Genomic DNA, 27,028 nt, shown 5'->3' with positions numbered 1-27,028 from the left:
TAACGTCTTCAACCCGAAAACACTAACGTCTTTAATCCTAGAACACTAACGTCTTTAACCCTAAAACACTAACGTCTTTAACACTAGAACACTAACGCCTTTAATCCTAGAACACTAACGTCGTTAACCCTAGAACACTAACGTCTTTAACACTAGAACACTAACGCCTTTAACCCTAAAACACGAACATCGTTAACACTAGAACACTAACGTCTTTAACCCTAAAACACTAACGCCTTTAACCCTAGAACACTAACGTCGTTAACCCTAAAACACTTATGTATTTAACACTAGAACACTAACGTCTTTAACCCTAAAACACTAACGCCTTTAACCCTAAAACACAAACGTCTTTAACCCTAGAACACTAACGTCTTTAACCCTAGAACACTAACGCCTTTAATCCTAGAACACTAACGTCTTTAACCCTAGAACACAAACGTCTTTAACCCTAGAACACTAACGCCTTTAACACTAGAACACTAACGTCTTTAACCCTAGAACACTAACGTCTTTAACCCTAGAACACTAACGCCTTTAATCCTAGAACACTAACGCCTTTAACCCTAGAACACAAACGTCTTTAACCCTAGAACACTAACGTCTTTAACCCTAGAACACTAACGCCTTTAATCCTAGAACACTAACGTCTTTAACACTAGAACACTAACGCCTTTAATCCTAGAACACTAACGTCGTTAACCCTAGAACACTAACGCCTTTAATCCTAGAACACAAACGTCTTTAACCCTAGAACACTAACGCCTTTAACCCTAGAACACTAACGTCGTTAACCCTAGAACACTAACGTCTTTAACCCTAGAACACTAACGTCTTTAACCCTAAAACACTAACGTATTGAACCCTAAAACACTAACGTCTTCAACCCGAAAACACTAACGTCTTTAATCCTAGAACACTAACGTCTTTAACCCTAAAACACTAACGTCTTTAACACTAGAACACTAACGCCTTTAATCCTAGAACACTAACGTCGTTAACACTAGAACACTAACGTCTTTAACCCTAGAACACAAACGTCTTTAACCCTAGAACACTAACGCCTTTAACCCTAGAACACTAACGTCTTTAACACTAGAACACAAACGTCTTTAACCCTAGAACACTAACGCCTTTAATCCTAGAACACTAACGTCTTTAACCCTAGAACACAAACGTCTTTAACCCTAGAACACTAACGCCTTTAATCCTAGAACACTAACGTCTTTAACACTAGAACACTAACGTCTTTAACCCTAGAACACTAACGTCTTTAACCCTAGAACACAAACGTCTTTAACCCTAGAACACTAACGTCTTTAATCCTAGAACACTAACGTCTTTAACCCTAGAACACTAACGTCTTTAACCCTAGAACACTAACGTCTTTAACCCTAGAACACAAACGTCTTTAACCCTAGAACACTAACGCCTTTAACCCTAGAACACTAACGTCTTTAACACTAGAACACAAACGTCTTTAACCCTAGAACACTAACGCCTTTAATCCTAGAACACTAACGTCTTTAACCCTAGAACACAAACGTCTTTAACACTAGAACACTAACGTCTTTAACACTAGAACACTAACGTCTTTAACCCTAGAACACTAACGTCTTTAACCCTAGAACACAAACGTCTTTAACCCTAGAACACTAACGTCTTTAATCCTAGAACACTAACGTCTTTAACCCTAGAACACTAACGTCTTTAACCCTAGAACACAAACGTCTTTAACCCTAGAACACTAACGCCTTTAACCCTAGAACACTAACGTCTTTAACACTAGAACACAAACGTCTTTAACCCTAGAACACTAACGCCTTTAATCCTAGAACACTAACGTCTTTAACCCTAGAACACAAACGTCTTTAACACTAGAACACTAACGTCTTTAACACTAGAACACTAACGTCTTTAACCCTAGAACACTAACGTCTTTAACCCTAGAACACAAACGTCTTTAACCCTAGAACACTAACGTCTTTAACCCTAGAACACTAACGTCTTTAACCCTAGAACACTAACGCCTTTAACCCTAGAACACTAACATATTTAACCCTAGAACACAAACGTCTTTAACCCTAGAACACTAACGTCTTTAACCCTAGAACACTAACATATTTAACCCTAGAACACAAACGTCTTTAACCCTAGAACACAAACGTCTTTAACCCTAGAACACAAACGTCTTTAACACTAGAACACTAACGTCTTTAACACTAGAACACTAACGCCTTTAACCCTAGAACACTAATGTATTTAACTGTAGAACATCAACGTCTTTAACCCTAGAACACTAACGTCTTTAACACTAGAACACTAACGCCTTTAACCCTAGAACACTAATGTATTTAACTGTAGAACATCAACGTCTTTAACCCTAGAACACTAATGTATTTAACTCTAGAACACAAAGGCCTTTAACCCTAGAACATTAACGTCTTTAACCCTAGAACACTAACGTCGTTAACCCTAAAACACTTATGTATTTAACACTAGAACACTAACATCTTTAACCCTAAAACACTAACATCGTTAACACTAGAACACTAACGTCTTTAACCCTAAAACACTAACGTCGTTAACCCTAAAACACTTATGTATTTAACACTAGAACACTAACATCTTTAACCCTAAAACACTAACATCGTTAACACTAGAACACTAACGTCTTTAACCCTAAAACACTAACGCCTTTAACCCTAGAACACAAACGTCTTTAACCCTAGAACACTAACGTCTTTAACCCTAGAACACTAACGTCTTTACCCTAGAACACTAACGTCTTTAACCCTAGAACACTAACGCCTTTAACCCTAGAACACTAACATATTTAACCCTAGAACACAAACGTCTTTAACCCTAGAACACTAACGTCTTTAACCCTAGAACACTAACATATTTAACCCTAGAACACAAACGTCTTTAACCCTAGAACACTAATGTATTTAACTCTAGAACACAAAGGCCTTTAACCCTAGAACATTAACGTCTTTAACCCTAGAACACTAACGTCCTTAACCCTAAAACACATATGTATTTAACACTAGAACACTAACATCTTTAACCCTAAAACACTAACATCGTTAACACTAGAACACTAACGTCTTTAACCCTAAAACACTAACGTCGTTAACCCTAAAACACTTATGTATTTAACACTAGAACACTAACATCTTTAACCCTAAAACACTAACATCGTTAACACTAGAACACTAACGTCTTTAACCCTAAAACACAAACGCCTTTAACCCTAGAACACAAACGTCTTTAACCCTAGAACACTAACGTCTTTAACCCTAGAACACTAACGTCTTTAACCCTAGAACACAAACGTCTTTAACCCTAGAACACTAACGTCTTTAATCCTAGAACACTATCGTCTTTAACCCTAGAACACAAACGTCTTTAACCCTAGAACACTAACGTCTTTAACCCTAGAACACTAACGCCTTTAACCCTAGAACACTAACATATTTAACCCTAGAACACAAACGTCTTTAACCCTAGAACACTAACGTCTTTAACCCTAGAACACTAACGTCTTTAACCCTAAAACACTAACGTCTTTAACCCTAGAACACTAACGTCTTTAACCCTAAAACACTAACGTCTTTAACCCTAGAACACAAACGTCTTTAGCCCTAGAACACTAACGTCTTTAACCCTAGAACACTAACATATTTAACCCTAGAACACAAACGTCTTTAACCCTAGAACACAAACGTCTTTAACCCTAGAACACAAACGTCTTTAACACTAGAACACTAACGTCTTTAACACTAGAACACTAACACCTTTAACCATAGAACACTAATGTATTTAACTGTAGAACATCAACGTCTTTAACCCTAGAACACTAACGTCTTTAACCCTAGAACACTAACGTCTTTAACACTAGAACACTAACGCCTTTAACCCTAGAACACTAATGTATTTAACTCTAGAACACAAAGGCCTTTAACCCTAGAACATTAACGTCTTTAACCCTAGAACACTAACGTCGTTAACCCTAAAACACTAATTTATTTAACTCTAGAACACTAACGTCTTTAACCCTAGAACACTAATGTATTTAACACTAGAACACTAACGCCTTTAACCCTAGGACACTAACGTCTTTAACCCTAGAATACAATTGCCTTTAACCCTAGAACACGAACGTCTTTAACCCTAGAAGACTAACGTCGTTAACCTAGAACACTAACGTTGATTTTGGTTACGTTATTTTCATTGTGTTGCTTTTGTCTGAGTTGCATGGGTCCTTGTGTAGCTTCATGCTGCTCACTGACGTTGTTGAAGCTAGGTGTGTCTTATAGAAGGTTGGCTTGACTCTCTGCTCCAACCTGTTTTTTTCAACCTTCAAGTGTTCGGGTGATTTTCCCCCGTGCCGGGGGACATCTTAGGATACACTGTGCACCTCTTCTTCTCTTCCTCTCTTCCTCTTTCACTCATCCTCTCCTCTTATCCTCTTCTTTCTCTCCTTCTGGATATATTATTGTCTCTTCAATGCAGATTTCTAACTCTACTTTCTTTTTCCATGGATTCATGGCTACCTGGAACCGGTCCTGCCTGCTGCCATGGCCCTGCTGATGCCCCCCTCCCCCTCCCTCCTCTTCTGCTTCATGGATCGTGGTTATCTGGATCATGGACTATGCCTACTACTCATTATATGAATAATTTCTGTCATATTCATGTAATGTGCTGTAACTCTGTTATGTTTTTCATTCTGGCCACATGACATATATTGCTTCTGTCCATCCAGGGAGAGGGATCCTCCTCTGTTGCTCTCCCTCAGGTTTCTTCCCTTTTTACCCTGTGAAAGGGTTCTTACTATCTTTATTTGGGGGAGTTTTTCCTGATCCGATGTGAGGTCCCGGGACAGGATGTTATGTGTACAGACTGTAAAGCCCTCTGAGGCAAACTTGTATTTGTGATATTGGGCTATATAAAATAAACTGAATTGAATGAAAGTGGCAGTGTTTCCAGGTCCCTTTGGAAAACCTCTCGTTTTACTGCAGCAGGGTCCGACAGTTCGCTCAGAGCGGTCCTGATCCTGGTCCTGGTCCCGATCCTGGTCCTGGTCCTGGTCCTGGTTCTCCGGCGCCTCCCTTCGCTCCAGCGGGCCTTAGGCCTGACAGCAGTGTTCAACGTTCCTGTCTGTGGTTTGATGAGGTTGATCCAACCTCGCAAAGTGAAACGCCTCAAACGTTCTGAGTTTGTTTGTCGTCAATTTAAGTAATACATATATAGTTTCAGAATATTACCCTGCTCCCCCGTCCCCAATATCATTTGTTTTACCCACACTGCTAATGTTGGAAGCGTCTGTATTAATACACTGAGAGGAATGTGCAAAGGTTCAAAGGTCAATGCAAGTCGGTTCCTGCACTTGATCGTGTGCTTAATGTCTCTGTTTTTGAAGTGAATCTGGGGGAACATGAGTTTTCTTTTATGCCGTGTCCTGAAGCACTTAGTGATGGCCCAGACCTCCTCCACGGGCAGTTTCTGACAGATCTCTGTCGTACAAGCAAAGACCATAAGCACACGACAGGAAAGATTACAAACACTTCAGAGCTACCATCGCATTTTAGGATTCAGGACTGTTTGAGTCACTTTAGAAAGGAATTGCGCAGCACAACAGTTTCCGGGAATTAATAGATTCCACTTCGGTGAAAATAGGATTTCATGGCCTCTCTCACACAAGACCCCATCACTGCACAGATGAGCTGCAGCCACGGTCCAGTGTGGCTATAAAACATCTGAGCCCGCACTTTAGAACTAAACCAATCACAATAATGGCAAAACCATAACTGAGACTTACATAGATACTTGGAGCACTTTTTTATTATTTCATGCAGTGAAGAGAAACCCTTTAAAATTACTGAGAGAGGGAGAGGCCTAAGTTCTCACACTGAACCCATGGGTACAGAAGGGAGGGTATAGAAAGAAAGTAAGTTTGCATTGACTATTTACAATTGAAGGTCAACACCTTCCACCCACTTGTTGGGACATCTCTTCCTATCAGGATGGCGTTCAGGCGTTCAGGCCGTCCCAACACGGTCTCCCTCTCTCTTCAAACTACTAACAACAGCTGCATTTAGCCATGATGAGGGGAGCTGAACATATTCATATATTTAAACAGAAATTAAAAACTGATGTATTCAGTCTGGCTTTCATGTAGTGTTTAATACATGTATGCTTTAAAAATAATACATTTATGCGTCTGATTCCACAATGTGTCTTGTGTGCTTTTATGCTATGGTTTTAGTATTTATACATGTTTTACTTCTTGATTTGACTCTTACAGTTTGATCATTATCAATATATTCAGTGTTGTATTTTGTATTTATTCATTTATGTTTCTTAACTTTTTGGAGTGCATTAATCTCTTCACTTCTCCATTACCATCTTGTTTGCACATTGTCATTCACTTGTAAAGCACTTTGAATTGCATTTGATTGATGCCAAATAAAACAAACTTGATTGATTGATTGAAACTATGATGTTTGGAGTCACTTCTGGACGTAGCAGGGACGGTGATCTCGTTCCACACTTAGTGTCTTTTCAAAATAAACCTCCAATGTAGGTTTACGTGGTTGTTATGCTTACTTGGGCTACACACTACTTTGCTTTATGCCACAAAAAGACGTAGTATTGAAGAAAAGATTGTGTTTTGGGTCAAATAAGTCTTCTTGTCACATTAACTGGTGTTATTTAATTACGTAAGTTACATAACAAAACTATAGAACTGTTCAGCCGATGCGTTCTTGTTCCTCTAAAGAGCTGTGAGGTTCTCTTCCTCCTTCTTCATCTGTCCACTTTCTGCAATGCGCCACAGCCAACAGCCTCAGAGCACGACGTACAGCACCATGCAGTCCGTACGCAGAGTTCTAGGGTGAATGCCTCATGTACTCATTTTCTCTGCCGTGCTCAGCGTCGTGTTATGTTCAAGTCGCACAACTATTTGTTAACGGTCAATTCATTCCTTCATACAGTCGCCAACAGGAAATGGCGTGAGAGAGAACAGTTGCAGCAAAATCGTCCATAATATCAACACTTCTATCTGGCAATAGGGGAAATATTAAATGTTCTGCAAGGGAAATGTTTTCATCAAGATAGACCGTCTCTCAGACTACACCACATTGTGTAAAAAGATTAACAGCTGTTTGAGGTCCATTTAGGTTTTTCTCCCGACTGACCATCACAACGTTGCACAAACATCTGATATTGATTATTATAACAACCTGTGCAATCAATCTGCTGACCTTCGGTGAGCTAATGGATCCTTACCTGCTATTGGCATCGCATTAATGGTCCCATTCTCACGAGAGAGCATCCATCTCGTTAAATAGAGCAGAGGTCAAACTAAAATGTCCAGTGAGAAGGTGATTCGGGTTTCTTTGATTTCCTTCAACAAAAGAGTGTGTGTGCGCTCAGTTGAGGGATTTTGGGAGCATCTTGAAACTCATAACCTGCCCAGCCTCTGGAGAAATATATTACGATCATCTCCTGCCAAAGGGCAACAAAGCTCTGCCCCTTGAATAAAAACCAACTTCAGCCCGCCAATGGGTCTCGCCCGATCTGAACCCGAGGCTGCTCCGGCATCCTCGGTGTCCGGTGCCGGGTCTCGTCGGATGAGATACTTTACATATGTTTCTCTCCCTCCAGCACCTTTTGATGAACCCGCTTACGGCCCTTTGCGATATGAGTAATTGCCTGACTCGTGGCCTTTGTTGTTGGTGGAGTGTAGCGGAGCAAGTGTCCCTTAATGAAGTCATCAGCCTCTCACTAGCCAACCCTCCGCAGTGTGCAGAGGGAGAGGACGCTAACACAGACAGATACCAGCGCTGTACACATTCTAGTAGTATGGTTTCACAATATGTATCCATCCGGTAAAATGATTTATTATTCAGATAATGCAATTATGGCACAGCACTCGCGGTGGGAATATTCGTGAAAGAGACACAACATTAGTCGCATGCCCTCCAGTCAGATAAGGAATGTAAATTGACATGAAAACCACTGAAAGCAGTTAAACTGTCAGTCGAGGAGATTCAATTAGTTGAATTGTTAGTTGATGACTTCGAGGTAAGAGCAGTTGAAATGTCAGTTGAAGAATAAGAAATGAACGTAGTAACAGATGCATGTTCCATTTCCCTTAAAGAGATAGTTTCACTGTGTGCACAATAAATAGTTAAAGTGCAATGAAAGCAGTCTAAACGATTAAAATGTCATTAGGTGTCCTGTGTCCTGTGTCCTGCAGGTTTTTGAGACAAAGTTAGCAAATTTAAATGCATTCGAACTGAGAAAACCTTTTATCCGTATTTAAGGTTTTTGTTGGGCCCGTCAATAAAACTCTTAAAGGGACAGTGTGTAGGATTTGGGGATAAAACCCCTGGCGGTGCAATACATGACCTCCTCCCAACGTAGATATATGAGGGGATCATTCTACACTCAGAAAAACACAATTATTTCTTTCAGGGGTCTATACACTAAAGAAAACTAAAGAAGTCCCTGTTAATGAAGCTGGGAGGTGAGCGGTAAGATGCCCTCACTGATCGGACCAATTATGGTCTGAGCGGACGGAGCATGGAGGGTCACCGTGAGGATCCACCCACAGTAATGATGACACAGCATCACGGCAAAGGAAAACAGCTGCCGTGTCAGTTACAGCATATTGCTTTCACCATACATTTGGGCTGATGTTGTTTTTTTATTGAATATCAAATCATCAGTGTCTGCAGTGTCAGGTATGATTGATGTTTCTGCAGCTACCAAAATAATAAAACCCTATATACATTTCGGTCCCATCTTAGGGGACTATACACTAAAGAAAACATAGTTATCAATGTTATATTCCATTCTTACTAATAAATCCATCGAAATGCTGCACACTGGCCCTCTCAATAATGTGTTGTTCATTCATGTATGTCATTGTTTATTTCAGGGTTTTATGAGAATGGACCCCAGCACATCACACAGCTCGCTGATGCCACTGCTGATTGTTGATGAGCCATGTTGGCAGATAACGATCGTTTTTTTTGGTTATGTTACAGCAGCTGGGAGCCTCCAGATGAACTTTCTTCCCCACCGTAATTATTTACCGTGTAAACCATCAAAAAATATATACCGTAGAATTAGCTGTCTTAATTATGTATTATGAGCTGCTTATAGTTCTCGTGACAGGTCTCGATTCCTTCTCTAATATCTATTTTGTATTGCTGTGAAAACACATCCATCAAATAACTGCATTTATTTCAAATGTCTTGCCAAAAAAAACAAATTTCACAAGATACATTTGAACACATCATCACAACAATATAATCTATCATCAGCCATTACGTAACTCAACGCAACCTCCGTTTACGCCACCGACGTGATTTTATTGTCTTGGTGGGGCGTCGTGCTCCTGAGCAACCACAGGTGGCGCAAATCCACCAAGTGCATTGACATGAATTGAATACGTGTTTGTGACCAAGCCTCAAACCAAAACGCACACTTCACCTTTTTGTGTATTCTATGTACATGACTGTGAGTAGTAGCTCTGCAAAGGGTCATTTTGCAGACGTATTCCTTGAAATACATTTCTTGTAGGACTCTGCATCCGTAACATACATAACATGTCTCTGTAGGCTTTAACTGCCAAGGGCCTTGCAGTGTAGATGTTACACAACCACTTATTTATTTGCTTTACAGTCTCCAAAATGCCAACCAAAGTACACGCTCGAGGCAACTGTGTATTCACGGAGTACTTGGCATGCATTGTAAGCCTACACACATAAAAACACACGGGACGCGCGGGCAAAGGCAAAAGAACACTCAGTCAAACTAGCGGAGGACGCCTGTATTCTTGAGGCTCTTGTGCTCCTCCAGCCCCGCCAGAGACATGAGACATGGACGTGTCACCCTGCATCGTCCCTATGAGCCTCACATATACAGTCACTCTCCTTCACACACACAGAGAAGGAAGGAGCCTGGCACCATGACATCATCTAGGTTCTAGATCATACGTCTTCTCGCCCCACCCCCCACTCCTTATTTAATATTCTTTCCTTTACTTATTATACCTCTCTTCTTCATTCCACTTACCACTCCCTCCATACTTTCTATTTTGGTCATATGAACACATCTCCCTCATGCCACTGTGTTCCTTCCTCACCTCAAGCCTCATGTCTTTAACAATACGGCGGGATACAATCGGCTGCGTCGGGGGGCCGTACGGAGCTCAGCCGAGGCCGACTGTGATGTATAATTCACGGGCAAAAACTCTCCGAGACGCAAGTGTGACGTGCTGTGGAAGTCTTCTAAATGAACGTGTTTGAAAACGGAGGCGACCGGCGCGATAAAGCTCATTCGATAGCCACGGCGGCCTGAGGAGCACGCGAGCCTTCGCCGTGCGTGAGGGGTATTAGTTTAGATCCCGATGGGCAGGTGGCTTACCTCAGCGTGTGTGAATGTGAATGATGACATGTACGCACAGCGCTTTGAAGCAGTCAGCAGACGTGGAAGGCGCTGTACGTTTCAGATGTTTTTGTAGCGAACATTAAACCTCAGCGCTGCTCCACTTTCAGGCCCTGGTACTGTGCTCTGGCACGACGTTGACACTTAAACTTTCGGTGAGGAACTTTGACCTGTCTCAATTTAATGCTGGTGCTTCAGTTTGACACGAGACATTCAGCGAGAAGATCGTCTACTTCCACATACATAGTGAGAGTGCTGGTCGGCGGTGCTAACGGGTCACAAGAGATCAGAGGCCTCTGAGAGCAACCAGACCCAGGACCAGATACACACATGTTGTATTGGAGAGGACTCTCGGGACATCCATCCATGCACTCAGCCATCTACTCATCCAGCCATCGACTCATCCATCCATCCATCCATCAATCCATCCATCAATCCATCCATCCTCTCATCCATCCACTCATCCAGCCATCTACTCATCCAGCCATTGACTCATCCATCCATCCATCAATCCATCAATCCATCCATCCACTCATCCAGCCATCTACTCATCCAGCCATTGACTCATCCATCCATCCATCAATCCATCAATCCATCCATCCACTCATCCAGCCATCTACTCATCCAGCCATCGACTCATCCATCCATCCATCCATCAATCCATCCATCAATCCATCCATCCTCTCATCCATCCACTCATCCAGCCATCTACTCATCCAGCCATTGACTCATCCATCCATCCATCAATCCATCAATCCATCCATCCACTCATCCAGCCATCTACTCATCCAGCCATTGACTCATCCATCCATCCATCCATCCATCAATGCATCAATCCATCCATCCTCTCATCCTTCCACTCATCCAGCCATCTACTCATCCAGCCATTGACTCATCCATCCATCCATCAATGCATCAATCCTCTCATCCTTCCACTCATCCATCATCCAGCTATCCCTCCATTGAGCCGAGCTGAAATAAAGACTTTGTGTCGCCAAAGACAGACGTAGTTTGTCTCCTGCTTTCCTGTCACGTGGGACGCAAAGAGAACATGAAAGAAGAAGTGTCTGAATGTTCCAGGCCCTCCGGCTCGCTGACGCCCCTCCAGGACACTCAGACAGAGGCCGGCTGGTTTCACACACAACAGCTGGGAAATAGCCGGATGGCCTGACTGCACTAAAAACCAACGAATTCCTTGTTTAATTTCAGTTTAATGACAATATTCAACCAGAGAGTTAACACAGCACCACAAGTCGTCAACAGCCCGAGGTTAGTCTTTGAAACGAATCCAAACCTGATTATCTTGATTGTCTCCCTTGGACTCCGGCAACGTGTTTGCCAGTGAGCTCTGCACGGCGCGCTGGCGCTCGCCAACGCGGCTGCTGTGTGATTCAACGCGGTCGGCGTGAGAAACAATGGAGCAAGAACTCCACACAGAGAGCTCCGTGCTGTGAAGGAGACCGTTTGAAGGCACTTCTCGTGCTCTGCCGGTGGCCACGCGGAGGCCAAGCTCTCCTCTGGACCGACAGGTTTAGAAAGAGGCAAATAGTTTTACGATCCTTAGGAAAAACATCTTGTTCTAGGTTTGTTCTATATTGGTGAAGACACCAGACCACCGGTTCACCTCTCCCCCAGCTTCAGCTCTCACCGCTGGCTGGGACGTCTCCTCGTTCTCGCCTTGTCCCTGGAGGCCCAGAGCGCTCATCATTTTCTATCTCATTAGGGTCAAAAGTAGCACCGGGATCCATTTTTCCAGTTTGATCCGGCTTGGCTGCTCTCACTGTTGTCACGTCATGTAGATAAAGTCAATATCTCTCTCTCTCTCGCGTTCTATATGCGTATATATTTTATTTATTTTTAAACCCAGTCTCTAAATCATTTTCCCGCACAGTGATTCACTTTGGATGCAAACCTTAAGCCTTCTTTTCAGAGCTGCTTTTTAAAAGCGCTCGTCAGAGTGATCAATCAAACCTGCATCCGGCCGCAAGCAAATCATTCCCCGCACGCCAGATGAACTGGGATCATCCGGCTCTGCTCGGACCGGGTTCAGAGGAGGAGCTTTTGTTCGCCGTTAAACTCTTTTGCGCACGGCACTGCAGAGCAGCGGTGCTCGGGATCAGGAAGTAAAGCGGCGCGCACGTGACTGACAGCGGACCGGTTCAGCCGTCTGCCCTGTGGCCTCTGAGGTCAGCGAGCGTGGGCGACGCCGACCAGAGACCGTTAGTCACCGTTAGTCACCATTAGTCACCGTTAGTCACCGTTAGTCACCGTTAGTCACCTTCAGACGGACGACACGATGATCCTACACCCCGGACTCTGAGACCTTTTGTGCATGACTCATACGGTCAGAGATAAATGCCATTACAATTAGTCAAAGTCCGGTGAGTCCAGATGAAAGTCTGCCGAGTAGATGGGTGTGTAGAGTAAAAGGGATTAAACGCTCTGCAGACAACAGGACTGTTCCTCAGGTCATCGTTACGTACGGAGCACTGGACATCTTTACATGTATAGCCTTTGTGTAGAGGGACATCCATTCCCTCCCCTTATCAAGCTCACATTCACACCTGCGGGCAATTTAGAGTCATCTACCTCAGCTGCATGTCTTTGGAGGAAGGAGAAGAAGAAAACACGCTAACACGGAGAGAACACGCAAACTCCACACAGAGGGGCTGTGCGGAGGCTGGGCTGACCTATGCTGTGCTAACAGCCAAGCTAAATTCAAAGATTTTTTTTTATGTGTGTAGTCGGAAACTAATTTACATACTTCATTATTTTTGCTAACTACTCGTGATTATTTCACTATGGAATCATCTGCAGATATTTTAAAATAATATGTTGAATTAAATGTCAGGAAAAATCGACAAATATGTTAAAAAAAAGTGTTGTTTTGTCATAATAAAGCAGGCTATTGGTTTAATCTGCAAATAAAGATGTTCCTTATCATAACCAATATAACACAGGGGCATAATAACACAGATACATATCTTCTGAAAAGGTTTCCTTTGAGACTTCAAAGTCAGGACGATGCCGTCTGGACTTCCAGGAAGATTTAATTATTTTTACCTCAAAGAATCCACGGAAGGAGAACAAGCTTCTGGAATAAAAGCCAGAAGCAAAGTGACTCTGGACTGCTGGAGGAGTTTTTGTGGAAACAATATCACACTGAACATTTATAAAGAAGAAGCTATTTTTTTATCTGCTAGTACTTTCCGTTGCACGTGTAATCTGTCTAAAATCGTCTGAAAGTAGTTTTGAGGCAGCAGACTGGAGCGGCTCCGGAGCGCGTTATGGACACACACACCACACAAACACAAACTCACGAGCACACACACACACTCACACACACACCAGCAACCACACACACACAAACACACGCACACGCACACTCACCTGACTTTTGCGGCCACAGAAGATATCGCATCACTCCTCAGACTCTTCCTTTTGGACACCGCAGTCCCCATGCTGAAGTGGAAACGACCCGGGGAGGAAAACGCGGACCATTCCACAGACTGATCGGCGAGAACAAAAACTAGAGAGAAAAACAAATAAACCACCAGTGGGGTAGGGGGGATAATAACCATCCGTATCCCGCGAGAGATTTGCTTATTTTACGTTGATCCCCATCGTCTGCGCGGAGGAAGCTGAGCGGTGCGGCGCGCGGCTGCAGGAGGATGCGCTGCTGCGCTCTCCTCATCCAACTGAGGCTCCAGGAAGGAAACGGAGACCATAAAAGGGAAGACCTGCCCGCACGCCTCCTGCGCGGCGCACGGCTCATTATATGAGTGTGTGTGTGTGTGTGTGTGTGTGTGTGTGTGTGTGTGTGTGTGTGTGTGTGTGTGTGTGTGTGGTGGATGCAAGGAGGTGTGGACACTTGAGTCCACAAGTAATCTTGCAGTGCATCATCATCTACCAAGCTGTAAACAACACCGTGTCCTTCACGTGGGCGCTCTGGGATGGATAAAAACAAAGAAGTTGTATTTTATTTCAAAAGTGTTTTATTGCGTATGAAAAATGTGGTTCAAATCAATCAATCCAGTGGATGTCGATCACGTAAGTTATTAGGGTTCATCCACTGGGGACCTCACATCTGTGTTTATAAATGTCTACATGTCAATCCATCAAGTAGTCTGTCCATAGAAAAGACGTCTATGGTGACGTCACCCACTGGTCACTGGACTGCTACTATGAAGGCCATGTTGGCGTCGCCATCTTGGATTACGGCCATTTTTTATTTTTTTGCAAACATTGAACAGAAGTGAGCAGGCTGGGAAGTGATGTAGAGACGGCGAATACAATACGTCTCTATAGTGACCTGTCAATCACCTTGGAGCCCCGCCCTAAAGCAAACCCTGCTTTATGGTCTGTTTGACTCTAAATGGACTATAATTTATTAAATGAACACCATGCTGTATTTAAGAAGACTTGAAACTAGAGATTGAGACCATAATAACAATAATGATATATAATATATAATAAATAAAGAGAGAAGTAGAGTCATTTTCTCATAGACTTCCAACCAACTTCTAATTATGCGAGACTTTGGGAATGTCGTGAGGAGAAACCCACGCGGATAAAAGATCCAGACGTCACATCGTCACGGTTCCTCTTCAGCTCGTGTTGTGAACGCGAGACTTTGGAAAAAACGCTGCGTTCCACTTTGCCACTTTACACCCAGCCGTCCAATCACAGTGGAAAAAGGGCGGGACTAATGTGTTTTATTATGAGCATGTTGTGCTATTGTATTGTTTGTACTGGAGGTGTAGACGTGTGTCCTCCTGTCCGGATGCATCTCTCCCTGTGGGATAATGAAGGTGATCTGAACCCGGACAAGGCGATGGCACCCGTCACACAGACCGCTCTGCTTCATCCACAGCCGTCGTGCTCTACTCTGTGCCAACATGTTAACCTCTGCGAATATTCCGTATCATAGCAACCAGACACAACCAAAGCTCAGCTGCTTCTCCAAAGCGCTCCCAGCTGGCCGTGTTCAGAAGAAAGCCTGCTGTTTTCAGCTGGGGGGAAAAACAGGTTTGTGGACACGGCCCTCTCAGCTGGGGATGTTGTCTGTTTGTCTGTTTGTCTGTTTGTTTGTTTGTTTGTTTGTTTGTTTGTCTCATCCTGGCAGGCGCTGGTACAGATGTGCTGATGATTTTCATTTGCAGTGAAATGGAAAACGAACTCCAGAAAAGAGTCAAAGAAAGCGTTGCATAAAAGGCGTTAAACATTTGTTTGATTGAAGGGAACTTTGGTTGCATCTTTACAGCGTGTTGATAGGCTGTTACTCCCGACCCGTAACCAATCAGATAGCTCTGTGCCTGCAGAGGCCAGACTGACTCCACCCGCAGCTTTACATCTATTTATTCATATATTTGAATCAGCAATAATTAATAATGTGCGTTATTACTAAGGCCCAGTGTCATTTTGATTTAGAATTCTTTCCATAGAAAATCAAATCTCATGTTTCCTCTCTGTATCTCCTGGCCTCACAAAGCAGCACGGAGAAGAGATGCTGCACCATCTGTGAAGGAACACGAGTGGTATTGACTGAGATATCCATGAAATGGCAACAGAGACACTTTTAGTCTGATTTCACCATGAAGCACCAGACATGTCTAGTTTAATATGCCAGTAACCACACCTACACCTACTAGTAGTATTTATTCACACTCTAAAAACAGATGATATCAGCACCTCAGACTTAGCCACTACTGACTATTCAGTGGTGTTGATTTGAATAAAGGAATAACTGACTGTCCAATACAATGCATAGCAGATGAACAAATGCAGAGCGCAGTCAACAAAGAGAACATTACGAGATTCATTTCCACTCCCAGGTGTGTATTGACCTGAGAATCATGCAGGATAGTTTTTACTCTCAGAGGGATGAACCATGGTGACAGGCAGCATCAGACAGACAGACAGACAGCATGGTGACAGACAGACAGCATGGTGACAGACAGACAGACAGCATCAGACAGACAGACAGCATGGTGACAGACAGCATGGTGACAGACAGACAGGCAGCATCAGACAGACAGACAGCATGGTGACAGACAGACAGCATGGTGACAGACAGACAGCATGGTGACAGACAGCATGGTGACAGACAGACAGACAGCATCAGACAGACAGACAGCATGGTGACAGACAGACAGCATGGTGACAGACAGACAGCATCAGACAGACAGACAGACAGCATGGTGACAGACAGACAGCATGGTGACAGACAGCATGGTGACAGACAGCATGGTGACAGACAGACAGCATGGTGACAGACAGACAGACAGCATGGTGACAGACAGACAGCATGGTGACAGACAGACAGACAGCATGGTGACAGACAGACAGCATGGTGACAGACAGCATGGTGACAGACAGACAGACAGCATGGTGACAGACAGCATGGTGACAGACAGACAGCATGGTGACAGACAGCATGGTGACAGACAGCATGGTGACAGACAGACAGACAGCATCAGACAGACAGACAGCATGGTGACAGACAGCATGGTGACAGACAGACAGCATGGTGACAGACAGACAGCATGGTGACAGACAGCATGGTGACAGACAGACAGACAGCATCAGACAGACAGACAGCATGGTGACAGACAGACAGCATGGTGACAGACAGACAGCATCAGACAGACAGACAGACAGCATGGTGACAGACAGACAGCATGGTGACAGACAGCATGGTGACAGACAGACAGCATGGTGACAGACAGACAGACAGCATGGTGACAGACAGCATGGTGACAGGCAGACAGACAGCATGGTGACAGACAGACAGCATGGTGACAGACAGACAGCATGGTGACAGACAGACAGCATGGTGACAGACAGACAGCATGGTGACAGACAGCATGGTGACAGACAGACAGACAGCATCAGACAGACAGACAGCATGGTGACAGACAGACAGCATGGTGACAGACAGACAGCATCAGACAGACAGACAGACAGCATGGTGACAGACAGACAGCATGGTGACAGACAGCATGGTGACAGACAGACAGCATGGTGACAGACAGACAGACAGCATGGTGACAGACAGACAGCATGGTGACAGACAGACAGACAGCATGGTGACAGACAGCATGGTGACAGACAGACAGACAGCATGGTGACAGACAGCATGGTGACAGACAGACAGCATGGTGACAGACAGCATGGTGACAGGCAGCATGGTGACAGACAGACAGACAGCATCAGACAGACAGACAGCATGGTGACAGACAGACAGACAGCATCAGACAGACAGACAGCATGGTGACAGACAGCATGGTGACAGACAGACAGCATGGTGACAGACAGACAGCATGGTGACAGACAGCATGGTGACAGACAGACAGACAGCATCAGACAGACAGACAGCATGGTGACAGACAGACAGCATGGTGACAGACAGACAGCATCAGACAGACAGACAGACAGCATGGTGACAGACAGACAGCATGGTGACAGACAGCATGGTGACAGACAGACAGCATGGTGACAGACAGACAGACAGCATGGTGACAGACAGACAGCATGGTGACAGACAGACAGACAGCATGGTGACAGACAGACAGCATGGTGACAGACAGACAGACAGCATGGTGACAGACAGCATGGTGACAGACAGACAGACAGCATGGTGACAGACAGCATGGTGACAGACAGACAGCATGGTGACAGACAGCATGGTGACAGGCAGCATGGTGACAGACAGACAGACAGCATCAGACAGACAGACAGCATGGTGACAGACAGACAGACAGCATCAGACAGACAGACAGCATGGTGACAGACAGCATGGTGACAGACAGACAGCATGGTGACAGACAGACAGCATGGTGACAGACAGCATGGTGACAGACAGACAGACAGCATGGTGACAGACAGACAGCATGGTGACAGACAGCATGGTGACAGACAGACAGCATGGTGACAGACAGCATGGTGACAGACAGACAGACAGCATGGTGACAGACAGACAGCATCAGACAGACAGACAGCATGGTGACAGACAGACAGCATCAGACAGACAGACAGCATGGTGACAGACAGCATGGTGACAGACAGACAGACAGCATGGTGACAGACAGCATGGTGACAGACAGACAGACAGCATGGTGACAGACAGACAGACAGCATGGTGACAGACAGCATGGTGACAGACAGACAGACAGCATGGTGACAGACAGACAGCATGGTGACAGACAGCATGGTGACAGACAGACAGCATGGTGACAGACAGACAGACAGCATGGTGACAGACAGACAGCATGGTGACAGACAGACAGACAGCATGGTGACAGACAGCATGGTGACAGACAGACAGACAGCATGGTGACAGACAGACAGCATGGTGACAGACAGCATGGTGACAGACAGACAGCATCAGACAGACAGACAGCATGGTGACAGACAGCATGGTGACAGACAGCATGGTGACAGACAGACAGACAGCATGGTGACAGACAGCATGGTGACAGACAGACAGCATGGTGACAGACAGACAGACAGCATGGTGACAGACAGACAGACAGCATGGTGACAGACAGCATGGTGACAGACAGACAGACAGCATGGTGACAGACAGCATGGTGACAGACAGACAGACAGCATGGTGACAGACAGCATGGTGACAGGCAGACAGCATGGTGACAGACAGCATGGTGACAGACAGACAGACAGCATCAGACAGACAGACAGCATGGTGACAGACAGACAGACAGCATCAGACAGACAGACAGCATGGTGACAGACAGCATGGTGACAGACAGACAGCATGGTGACAGACAGACAGACAGCATCAGACAGACAGACAGCATGGTGACAGACAGCATGGTGACAGGCAGCATGGTGACAGACAGACAGACAGCATCAGACAGACAGACAGCATGGTGACAGACAGACAGACAGCATCAGACAGACAGACAGCATGGTGACAGACAGACAGCATGGTGACAGACAGACAGACAGCATCAGACAGACAGACAGCATGGTGACAGACAGCATGGTGACAGACAGACAGCATGGTGACAGACAGCATGGTGACAGACAGCATGGTGACAGACAGACAGCATGGTGACAGACAGACAGCATGGTGACAGACAGACAGCATGGTGACAGACAGCATGGTGACAGACAGCATGGTGACAGACAGCATGGTGACAGACAGACAGCATGGTGACAGACAGCATGGTGACAGACAGACAGCATGGTGACAGACAGACAGCATGGTGACAGGCAGCATGGTGACAGACAGACAGCATGGTGACAGACAGCATGGTGACAGACAGACAGACAGCATGGTGACAGACAGACAGCATCAGACAGACAGACAGCATGGTGACAGACAGACAGCATCAGACAGACAGACAGCATGGTGACAGACAGCATGGTGACAGACAGACAGACAGCATGGTGACAGACAGCATGGTGACAGACAGACAGACAGCATGGTGACAGACAGACAGACAGCATGGTGACAGACAGCATGGTGACAGACAGACAGACAGCATGGTGACAGACAGACAGCATGGTGACAGACAGCATGGTGACAGACAGACAGCATGGTGACAGACAGACAGCATGGTGACAGACAGACAGACAGCATGGTGACAGACAGACAGCATGGTGACAGACAGACAGACAGCATGGTGACAGACAGCATGGTGACAGACAGACAGACAGCATGGTGACAGACAGACAGCATGGTGACAGACAGCATGGTGACAGACAGACAGCATCAGACAGACAGACAGCATGGTGACAGACAGCATGGTGACAGACAGCATGGTGACAGACAGACAGACAGCATGGTGACAGACAGCATGGTGACAGACAGACAGCATGGTGACAGACAGACAGCATCAGACAGACAGACAGCATGGTGACAGACAGACAGCATCAGACAGACAGACAGCATGGTGACAGACAGACAGCATCAGACAGACAGACAGCATGGTGACAGACAGACAGCATGGTGACAGACAGACAGCATCCGACAGACAGACAGCATGGTGACAGACAGTGACTTCCATCTGAACAAAACCCCCGAGCTGACTAGTAATGATGTGCATGGGAACAGTGGACTTGGACAAGACTGGCAGCGTGAGAAAGACCCTCGGCGGCCAATCATGTCAGAGTAACACAAGCGAAGTGTAAAACCCCAAAGGGAATACACTGTACTGGACCTGAAATAGTTTATTTCCTGTTGCATTTTGGCTTTTGTCATTTGCACTTATTTCTTCCGTTGCCCGCTCCCTCAGTTTTTCTTTTGTGTTGGTTTTGCTTTTCATAGCAGCTTTTGTTCATCAAAGCTCACTCTCCCTTCAGTTGCCTGGGGTCCCGCGCATGGGTCCTCCTCTGATCGGACTAGCGGGACAACCAGGGGTCGGGTGGGGTCACATCTGGAAACCTTACCACCAAAATATTAATGAGCCCGGTCCAACTCTCAAAAACCTCTCGTGATTTCAACAGCAGCCGGCCCCAGAGCCGTATGGTCTGTCATCACCAATACTATCAGTGGATGACCACTTCAGAGGCTCTGGACCTGCTCACATAGAGGATACGTAGTTCAGGACATACTGTACGTTCTCATCGACTTACAGACTGCCGCTTTTTGACTCAACAGCCTAACCGCCGATGGGGAAAAATAAATTCAGCTCATTTATCTTTTCATCTTCAAATATTTCTATTACGACTCACATAAACTCAGTGAGCATATCCAACATGTCTTCCATACTAAATGACAAACTAGGCTGTGTGTTGGTGCAATAAGAGCTCTTGGTGGTCTGTTGAGGTTTGGTTGGATCAGTGTGATCTCACAGAAATGCCTTAAATGGCCAAGACGTCTGAACAGCGCATTACAACAATGTAGGTTGGCAACAACACGACTGTGTTAGGAATCCTGGTTTGGGTTGAAAGACCTTTTTCTCGATTTTACATAATTTCTTAAATTCACCATTTAAAGGCACTTGCATATGAGATATATACCCATGTGTTAGAATTGCAGGACAATCTCAGCTCTCTATATAATGAGGCATAATTGTCCTAAGGCACAAGTATAAAGAGATAATATGGCCCTTAAGCTGAAAAATTGAATCTCGATTTTTAAAGAATCTTCATATCTCTTGTGAAAACAAACCTTGCTTTCAATTGGTTTACCAAAGGTCTTGGGTTCACAAAAGCAGTGAAATATATGAATACATTGGTAGATACATGTAAATAAATGTCTAAAACCATTTTTTTTTATTAGGGTTTTTTTAGCAGAAATGTGGTCTGTCACACCTTTCACCAAAATGATAGAAATGGGTCTGAGAAATGACTTCATACTGCCGATAAAGCTTCATGGGGTGTGTGCAAATGAAAAATGACCATTACAACATTTTTTGTTTTCAAATAAAATATGTACTATACATACATTATACATACTCGCCAAAACCGCCGCCCCTGCTTCCTCTGTTGTGAACTGTGTCGTCGCCATGTTCTCTAGCTTCTCTCTGACTGAAAACTGCAGCATGCGTATAAACCTCAGGTGTGGAGGTCCTTTAGAATTATTGAATGTTCATTGGTTGTTGTTTTTTCACAAAATGTCGACAGACATACGAATTGACAAATCACAGTGAGGGATTTCGTGTGACGAGTACTTTCGGCACCGCGTCACTCGACACATCCCTGCCCATATCTCTCTGTGTGAATCACGTACGAGCTTACGGGAGGAAGGAAGCGGAAGTGGAAAGCCTACTGATTCCTCTAGAAGTTTAAACACATTTCTTTCCTGTATAATCGCGGAGATATGAATATTTAAAAAACGTAAACACTGTCAAACATGCCGGTTCGCTTCAAGACCCGGAAGGGTTGAAGCCTTGAGTTCATCATATTGTCAGTTGCCAACTTGGATTTTGTCTGTTGCCATCTTAGATTTTTGCAACCGGCAAATGGAAGTGATCATATTTGGACTGCAACAGAGTAACACCGTGGTAGAGATGCTGTACAGCTCTAATATCGACCTGTCAATCACCTTGTAGCCCCACCCTAAGCGCCCCCTGCTTTATGGTCCGTTTGACTCCAAATGACCATAATTTACTAAATGAACACCATGCTGCATTGAAGAAGACTTGAAACTAGAGATTGAGACATCATTTTCTCATAGACTTCTATACAACCAGAGGAGTCGCCCCTTGGTGGAGAATGCAAGTTTTAAGACACTTCTGCATTAACTTCACTTTTCAGAACCGGAGGTTGCCGCCTGAACGTAATTGACCTTCCATTGGCACTGTTTTTCATGGTGCCGACATGCAGTTTTAACACATTAAGTGCCTCCACACTGTGCTGTACAGACATCGTGGTCATTTAACATATATTTTAGGAGATCTGGCTGGGTTAAAATTAGGCACGAAAAACTACGTGGTTCAGGTTTTAAAAAGCTACTTAAAATGTGGGAACCTTGAGGGAAAAAATGACTCGTGTCTAATACGTAGAAAATGAATAGGGTCCCAATCTCCATACCCCATTCAGTGGGTCTTCACTGTTTTATTTCACCTTAATTTCATCTTCTCTTTTCAGTCACAAAAGTCACAGTTACCACACCAACAGGATGTCCTTGTCAGATAGTGTAGAAGAAGAAAAAAGACCATTGCCCTTGTCTCCTCATGAGGATGGTCTCATGAGGAGACACTCGTTTTCTAAAACTGTGGACTACAGCGAATAAAAGCTTTCATTTTAATTAAAGCTGTAGACGTACAGAGAAAACATTGTACTTTATTCGTGTCAAGGATTTGGACCACCTTCACAGGCTGCTGCATGCAAATGTAACTGCTATGTTTTATTTGAGTAATAAATCACTGAAGTGCGGGGCGGTGGATTTGAGCTTTCTTCATCTTATTCATCAACGCTGCTGCCAGAAAGCAAAGCAGATATAGTTCCAGACCCCAGAGTCACAAAGTCAGATGAGGTTATGCCCCCTTCCCTTTTAAACGTGTACTGTAAAAGTCGGGTTACAAGCCGCTCCTACCTCCGGTCAGTGTCCCGATGTAGCAAGCTAGGAGCAGCGCTAGCTAGCGCTGCTACTGCCCGCGTCTTCTCTGCCCAAGTCGGGTGTTGAGCCGGGGCTGGTCCCGCTACCTTCGGTGGTTGACGGAGCGCTAGCGGAGAGCTAGCGGAAGTTAGCGGGGAACTAGAATGCAAATGGGGACACTGATCGAAGGTAGTAGCGGCGTGTACCCCGACTTTTACGGTACATGCGCTCGATGAGCACACACCGTTGTGGCTGGACGTTGGAGTGATGGTGTTCTTTGTGAAGGTATCACTGTTTTCATTGTAAGTGAGCCCTCAAGAGCAAACAGATCCAGCCCAGGAGGACGAAGGTGGCCGACCTGACCTCCATGAAGCAGGGTCACCTCAACGCCTCGCAGCATGGACGTACACATGCACCCTCAATCCCCATCCACACCTCGCACTCCCTTTGTACTCTCTCCTTCTTCCTCCCCTCCGCTCCTCCTCCTCTTCCTCCGACACGCGAGTGAGGCCGGTCGTACAACGGTGAGCGGAGCACGGCGCATGAATATGTGAGCAGCCATCTGTTACTCCTTCCTTTTTTTGTACTGCTACTGTTGGGATCCACGGTGACAGTTCTACACTACCCGGTGCGAACACCGTCACGCCAAGGGATTCGTGCGCACACACACACACATACAGAATCCACTCTGCCGCTAAAAGGTGTGAGCATCGCGCAGAAACTCCGCAGAGACGGTGGAGGATTCCGCATGTGTGTGAAATCCTACACGCTCTGCAGAAACGGTATCAGCACATTTATATATTTCCCCAAGAACACTGCGATTTTCTCAAATCTCTATTAAAAGGTGGGGATGGTTTTTTGGTGTGTGTCTGTGATGATGTAATGAGTGTACTTTTCAAATGTTGATGGACAGTAGTGTGATACTGCTGATCAGCTGTTACTTAAGTAGTCCAGACCACCCACTCAGGTAAAGTAATGAGGACACAGCAGGCAACTTAACACAGGGCAACCCAGGTGTGCAGGGATGGAGAGGAGAGAAAAGGGCAACTAGAAGCTCTCCTTTTGCAGGAAAGCTGCATGCGTTCACCCTCGACTGGCAGACGCTCATTCAAACCCTAACCCATCGTACAACAAGGAGCCTCCGATTGGGAGACGTTGCCGTGGGCAGTAAACCGTTTCCTCAAAGTCTTCATGAGGCCTCTCTCGGTCCAACCCGACTCGGCTGAGAACCTCGAGTCCACAGGAGGAGCGCCGTGCTGTGATGCTAATTTGACATGTGGATACACAGCATCCGAGGTCCGTCACTTGAGGTCGTTGACCTTCGGAAAGAGAGGCCTGTAAAAGTGCGGATCATTACTTTGAAAGGAAACAAACTCATCATCATCAGGTCCTAAAAGTTAACGTCAGTGATTGTAGTTCAGCGGTTGAGACGCGCGGTTAAAGGAAACATGGAGGATCCAGGTAGTTTCATCAGAATATTTTATTTCAATCATGTTTTAGCTTCAGCATCTTTCAAGCAGCCGTACGCAGTTCTCTTTATACATCCATCATGAACCTGGAGGAAGTTTCTCATGCTGAAATAAATTCATGTCTTCGGGTGGAATCCGTCGGTTGGCCGTTGGTCAATAAATCAGAAATGAATTATCATGCATTAGAAAAATCATAATCTGAATGTAGATATATATATATACCTTATTCTCTCACATGACTGTCTTTTAACGTGAGATCATGTGGGATCTTAAAGCTTCACAGTTCTCTACCATCTTTTTAGAAACGCAGAGCAAAGTCAGCTATATTGTAATGAATTTTTTTTTTTTTTTTTTCTAGCTGGTTTACTCCAAGTGACTCCAAGCATTGAACAAACAGATAGAATGCATTTCTTATTGGTGCTATAATTCAAACAGAAACTCTGTTTCACAAAGTGAATGTTTGTTTATTTGTAAAATATGCTTCAGTAACCTCGGACGTTCAGTATTAATCATCATGTATTAAATGTTAAGTGTAATTACGCCATGTTATTTTCAAATGTATGCCAACGGTTAAAGTCAATGCATGCACTGGACAGTAGAGGTTTACAATCCATCACAAGGCCAGACCCGACAGTATATACTGTTCTTTATTATCCATGAGAATACTTATAATGTGTCAGTAATGATTCTCAGGATTTCAGCTGATCAGGAAGAAGCCTGAGAGCAGTTTCTTACCTCATTATACTGAATTATTTACTTGGAGAAACAAATCGACTTATTTTCATTTTGAATGTTTCAAAGTAAGACTTTATTGTTTTTCAATCACAATCCGTTACAGTCTGACTGTCTTCAGCCTATTCCAGTTGTTATGTATTGAACAAGATTACTATGATAATGAGAAATATGTATTAGAGACTGCTGATTAAAACACCTCTTTTGTATTTATATAACAGTGCAATTATTCAGCATTATTTCCTGTCATCACTGATGTTGTCAGGTGGCCCGTCTGATGAACGTCTGGTGGTGCGATCGGGTCAAATATAAATGTAAAGAAATAACTATCAGATTAATGTGAACAGTGGTTGCTGTGTGAACACTCTCAGGTATACCGGGAGGTTTTCCTGTTCTTTCCATTCTGCCCACGTTGTATGAACATATTACAACACCAGCATTGGAAACTACTTCATCACAAACCCCATACAGGCAATAACAACATGGATTAACCAGGGCAAAGTAATGATATACATGGAAATGTAGTGTGTGTGTGTGTGTGTGTGTGTGTGTGTGTGTGTGTGTGTGTGTGTGTGTGTGTGTGTGTGTGTGTGTGTGTGTGTGTGTGTGTGTGTGTGTGTGTGTAGCGCAGGGGAGAAAGCAATGGCATGCTTGTGCTCTGTGGCCATGAACAACTCTCCCATGGTAAAACAAGTTTATGGCTGTAATATACCATGCTGCTATATGGAAGTACATGGGGCTGTAAAGTGCAACGCTCACGGGGGAGAGGACAGAAATGAAAAGCGCCTGTGAATGTATGGCTGTGTGTGCATCGGAAATCAGGATGGAACACACTGGAATAAGATAATAATAAATAATAGAATGAAAGCATTCCATTCTGCAAAAATATGCCATGTTGTCATTTTAACAATGATCGGGATAATTCTTTAAGTAAATCCACTCGTTTCTGATGTAGATGAATTTATGGAAGCTCGTTTCAGCTTTGTGCTAAAAAAAATTAAGATCCTGTAAGTCATTAGCATCTCATAATTATGAGATAGTAAGTAAAGATTATGAGATAGTTAAGTCATAATTATGAGATATTATCTCATAATTATGACTTACAGGATCTTAATTGTTTGATCACAGTGGCTGAAAGGGGCTTCCATATTAACACATTTTAAGGGCAACATAAACATATTTTATTAATTCCAGCAATTGACATTCCCTCGTTTGCTCTCTGTTCAGGTACTGACATTAGTTTCTGTTAAATCATTTAAAAATATATTTTATTATAGTATATTAGTTTTTCTCAATATGCAAAATACAGGAACCAAGAAAGAAAATAAAAAAACCAAGCCCCTCCACCCAA

General features: G+C 44.3%; 1 protein-coding gene across 1 annotated transcript in view; it reads right to left on the bottom strand.

Moving 5' to 3' along the window:
* Window positions 1-13,964, bottom strand: part of nsmfb (NMDA receptor synaptonuclear signaling and neuronal migration factor b) — a gene marked incomplete at its 3' end in the record, with an annotated part of 51,926 nt that extends 37,962 nt beyond the window's left edge. The window contains exon 1 of the mRNA XM_079222650.1: window positions 13,855-13,964. Coding sequence (XP_079078776.1) covers window positions 13,855-13,925 — 71 coding nt within the window. The 5' untranslated portion in view covers window positions 13,926-13,964. The remainder of the gene's footprint in view (window positions 1-13,854) is intronic.
* Between the last annotated feature and the right edge of the window lie 13,064 nt (window positions 13,965-27,028).

The sequence above is a fragment of the Taurulus bubalis genome (assembly GCF_910589615.1).
Source record: "Taurulus bubalis genome assembly, chromosome: 8".
NCBI classification, from domain to species: Eukaryota; Metazoa; Chordata; class Actinopteri; order Perciformes; family Cottidae; genus Taurulus; species Taurulus bubalis.
The sequence above is the reverse complement of the archived record's forward strand: the minus strand, read 5'-3'. Positions and strand labels throughout refer to the sequence as shown.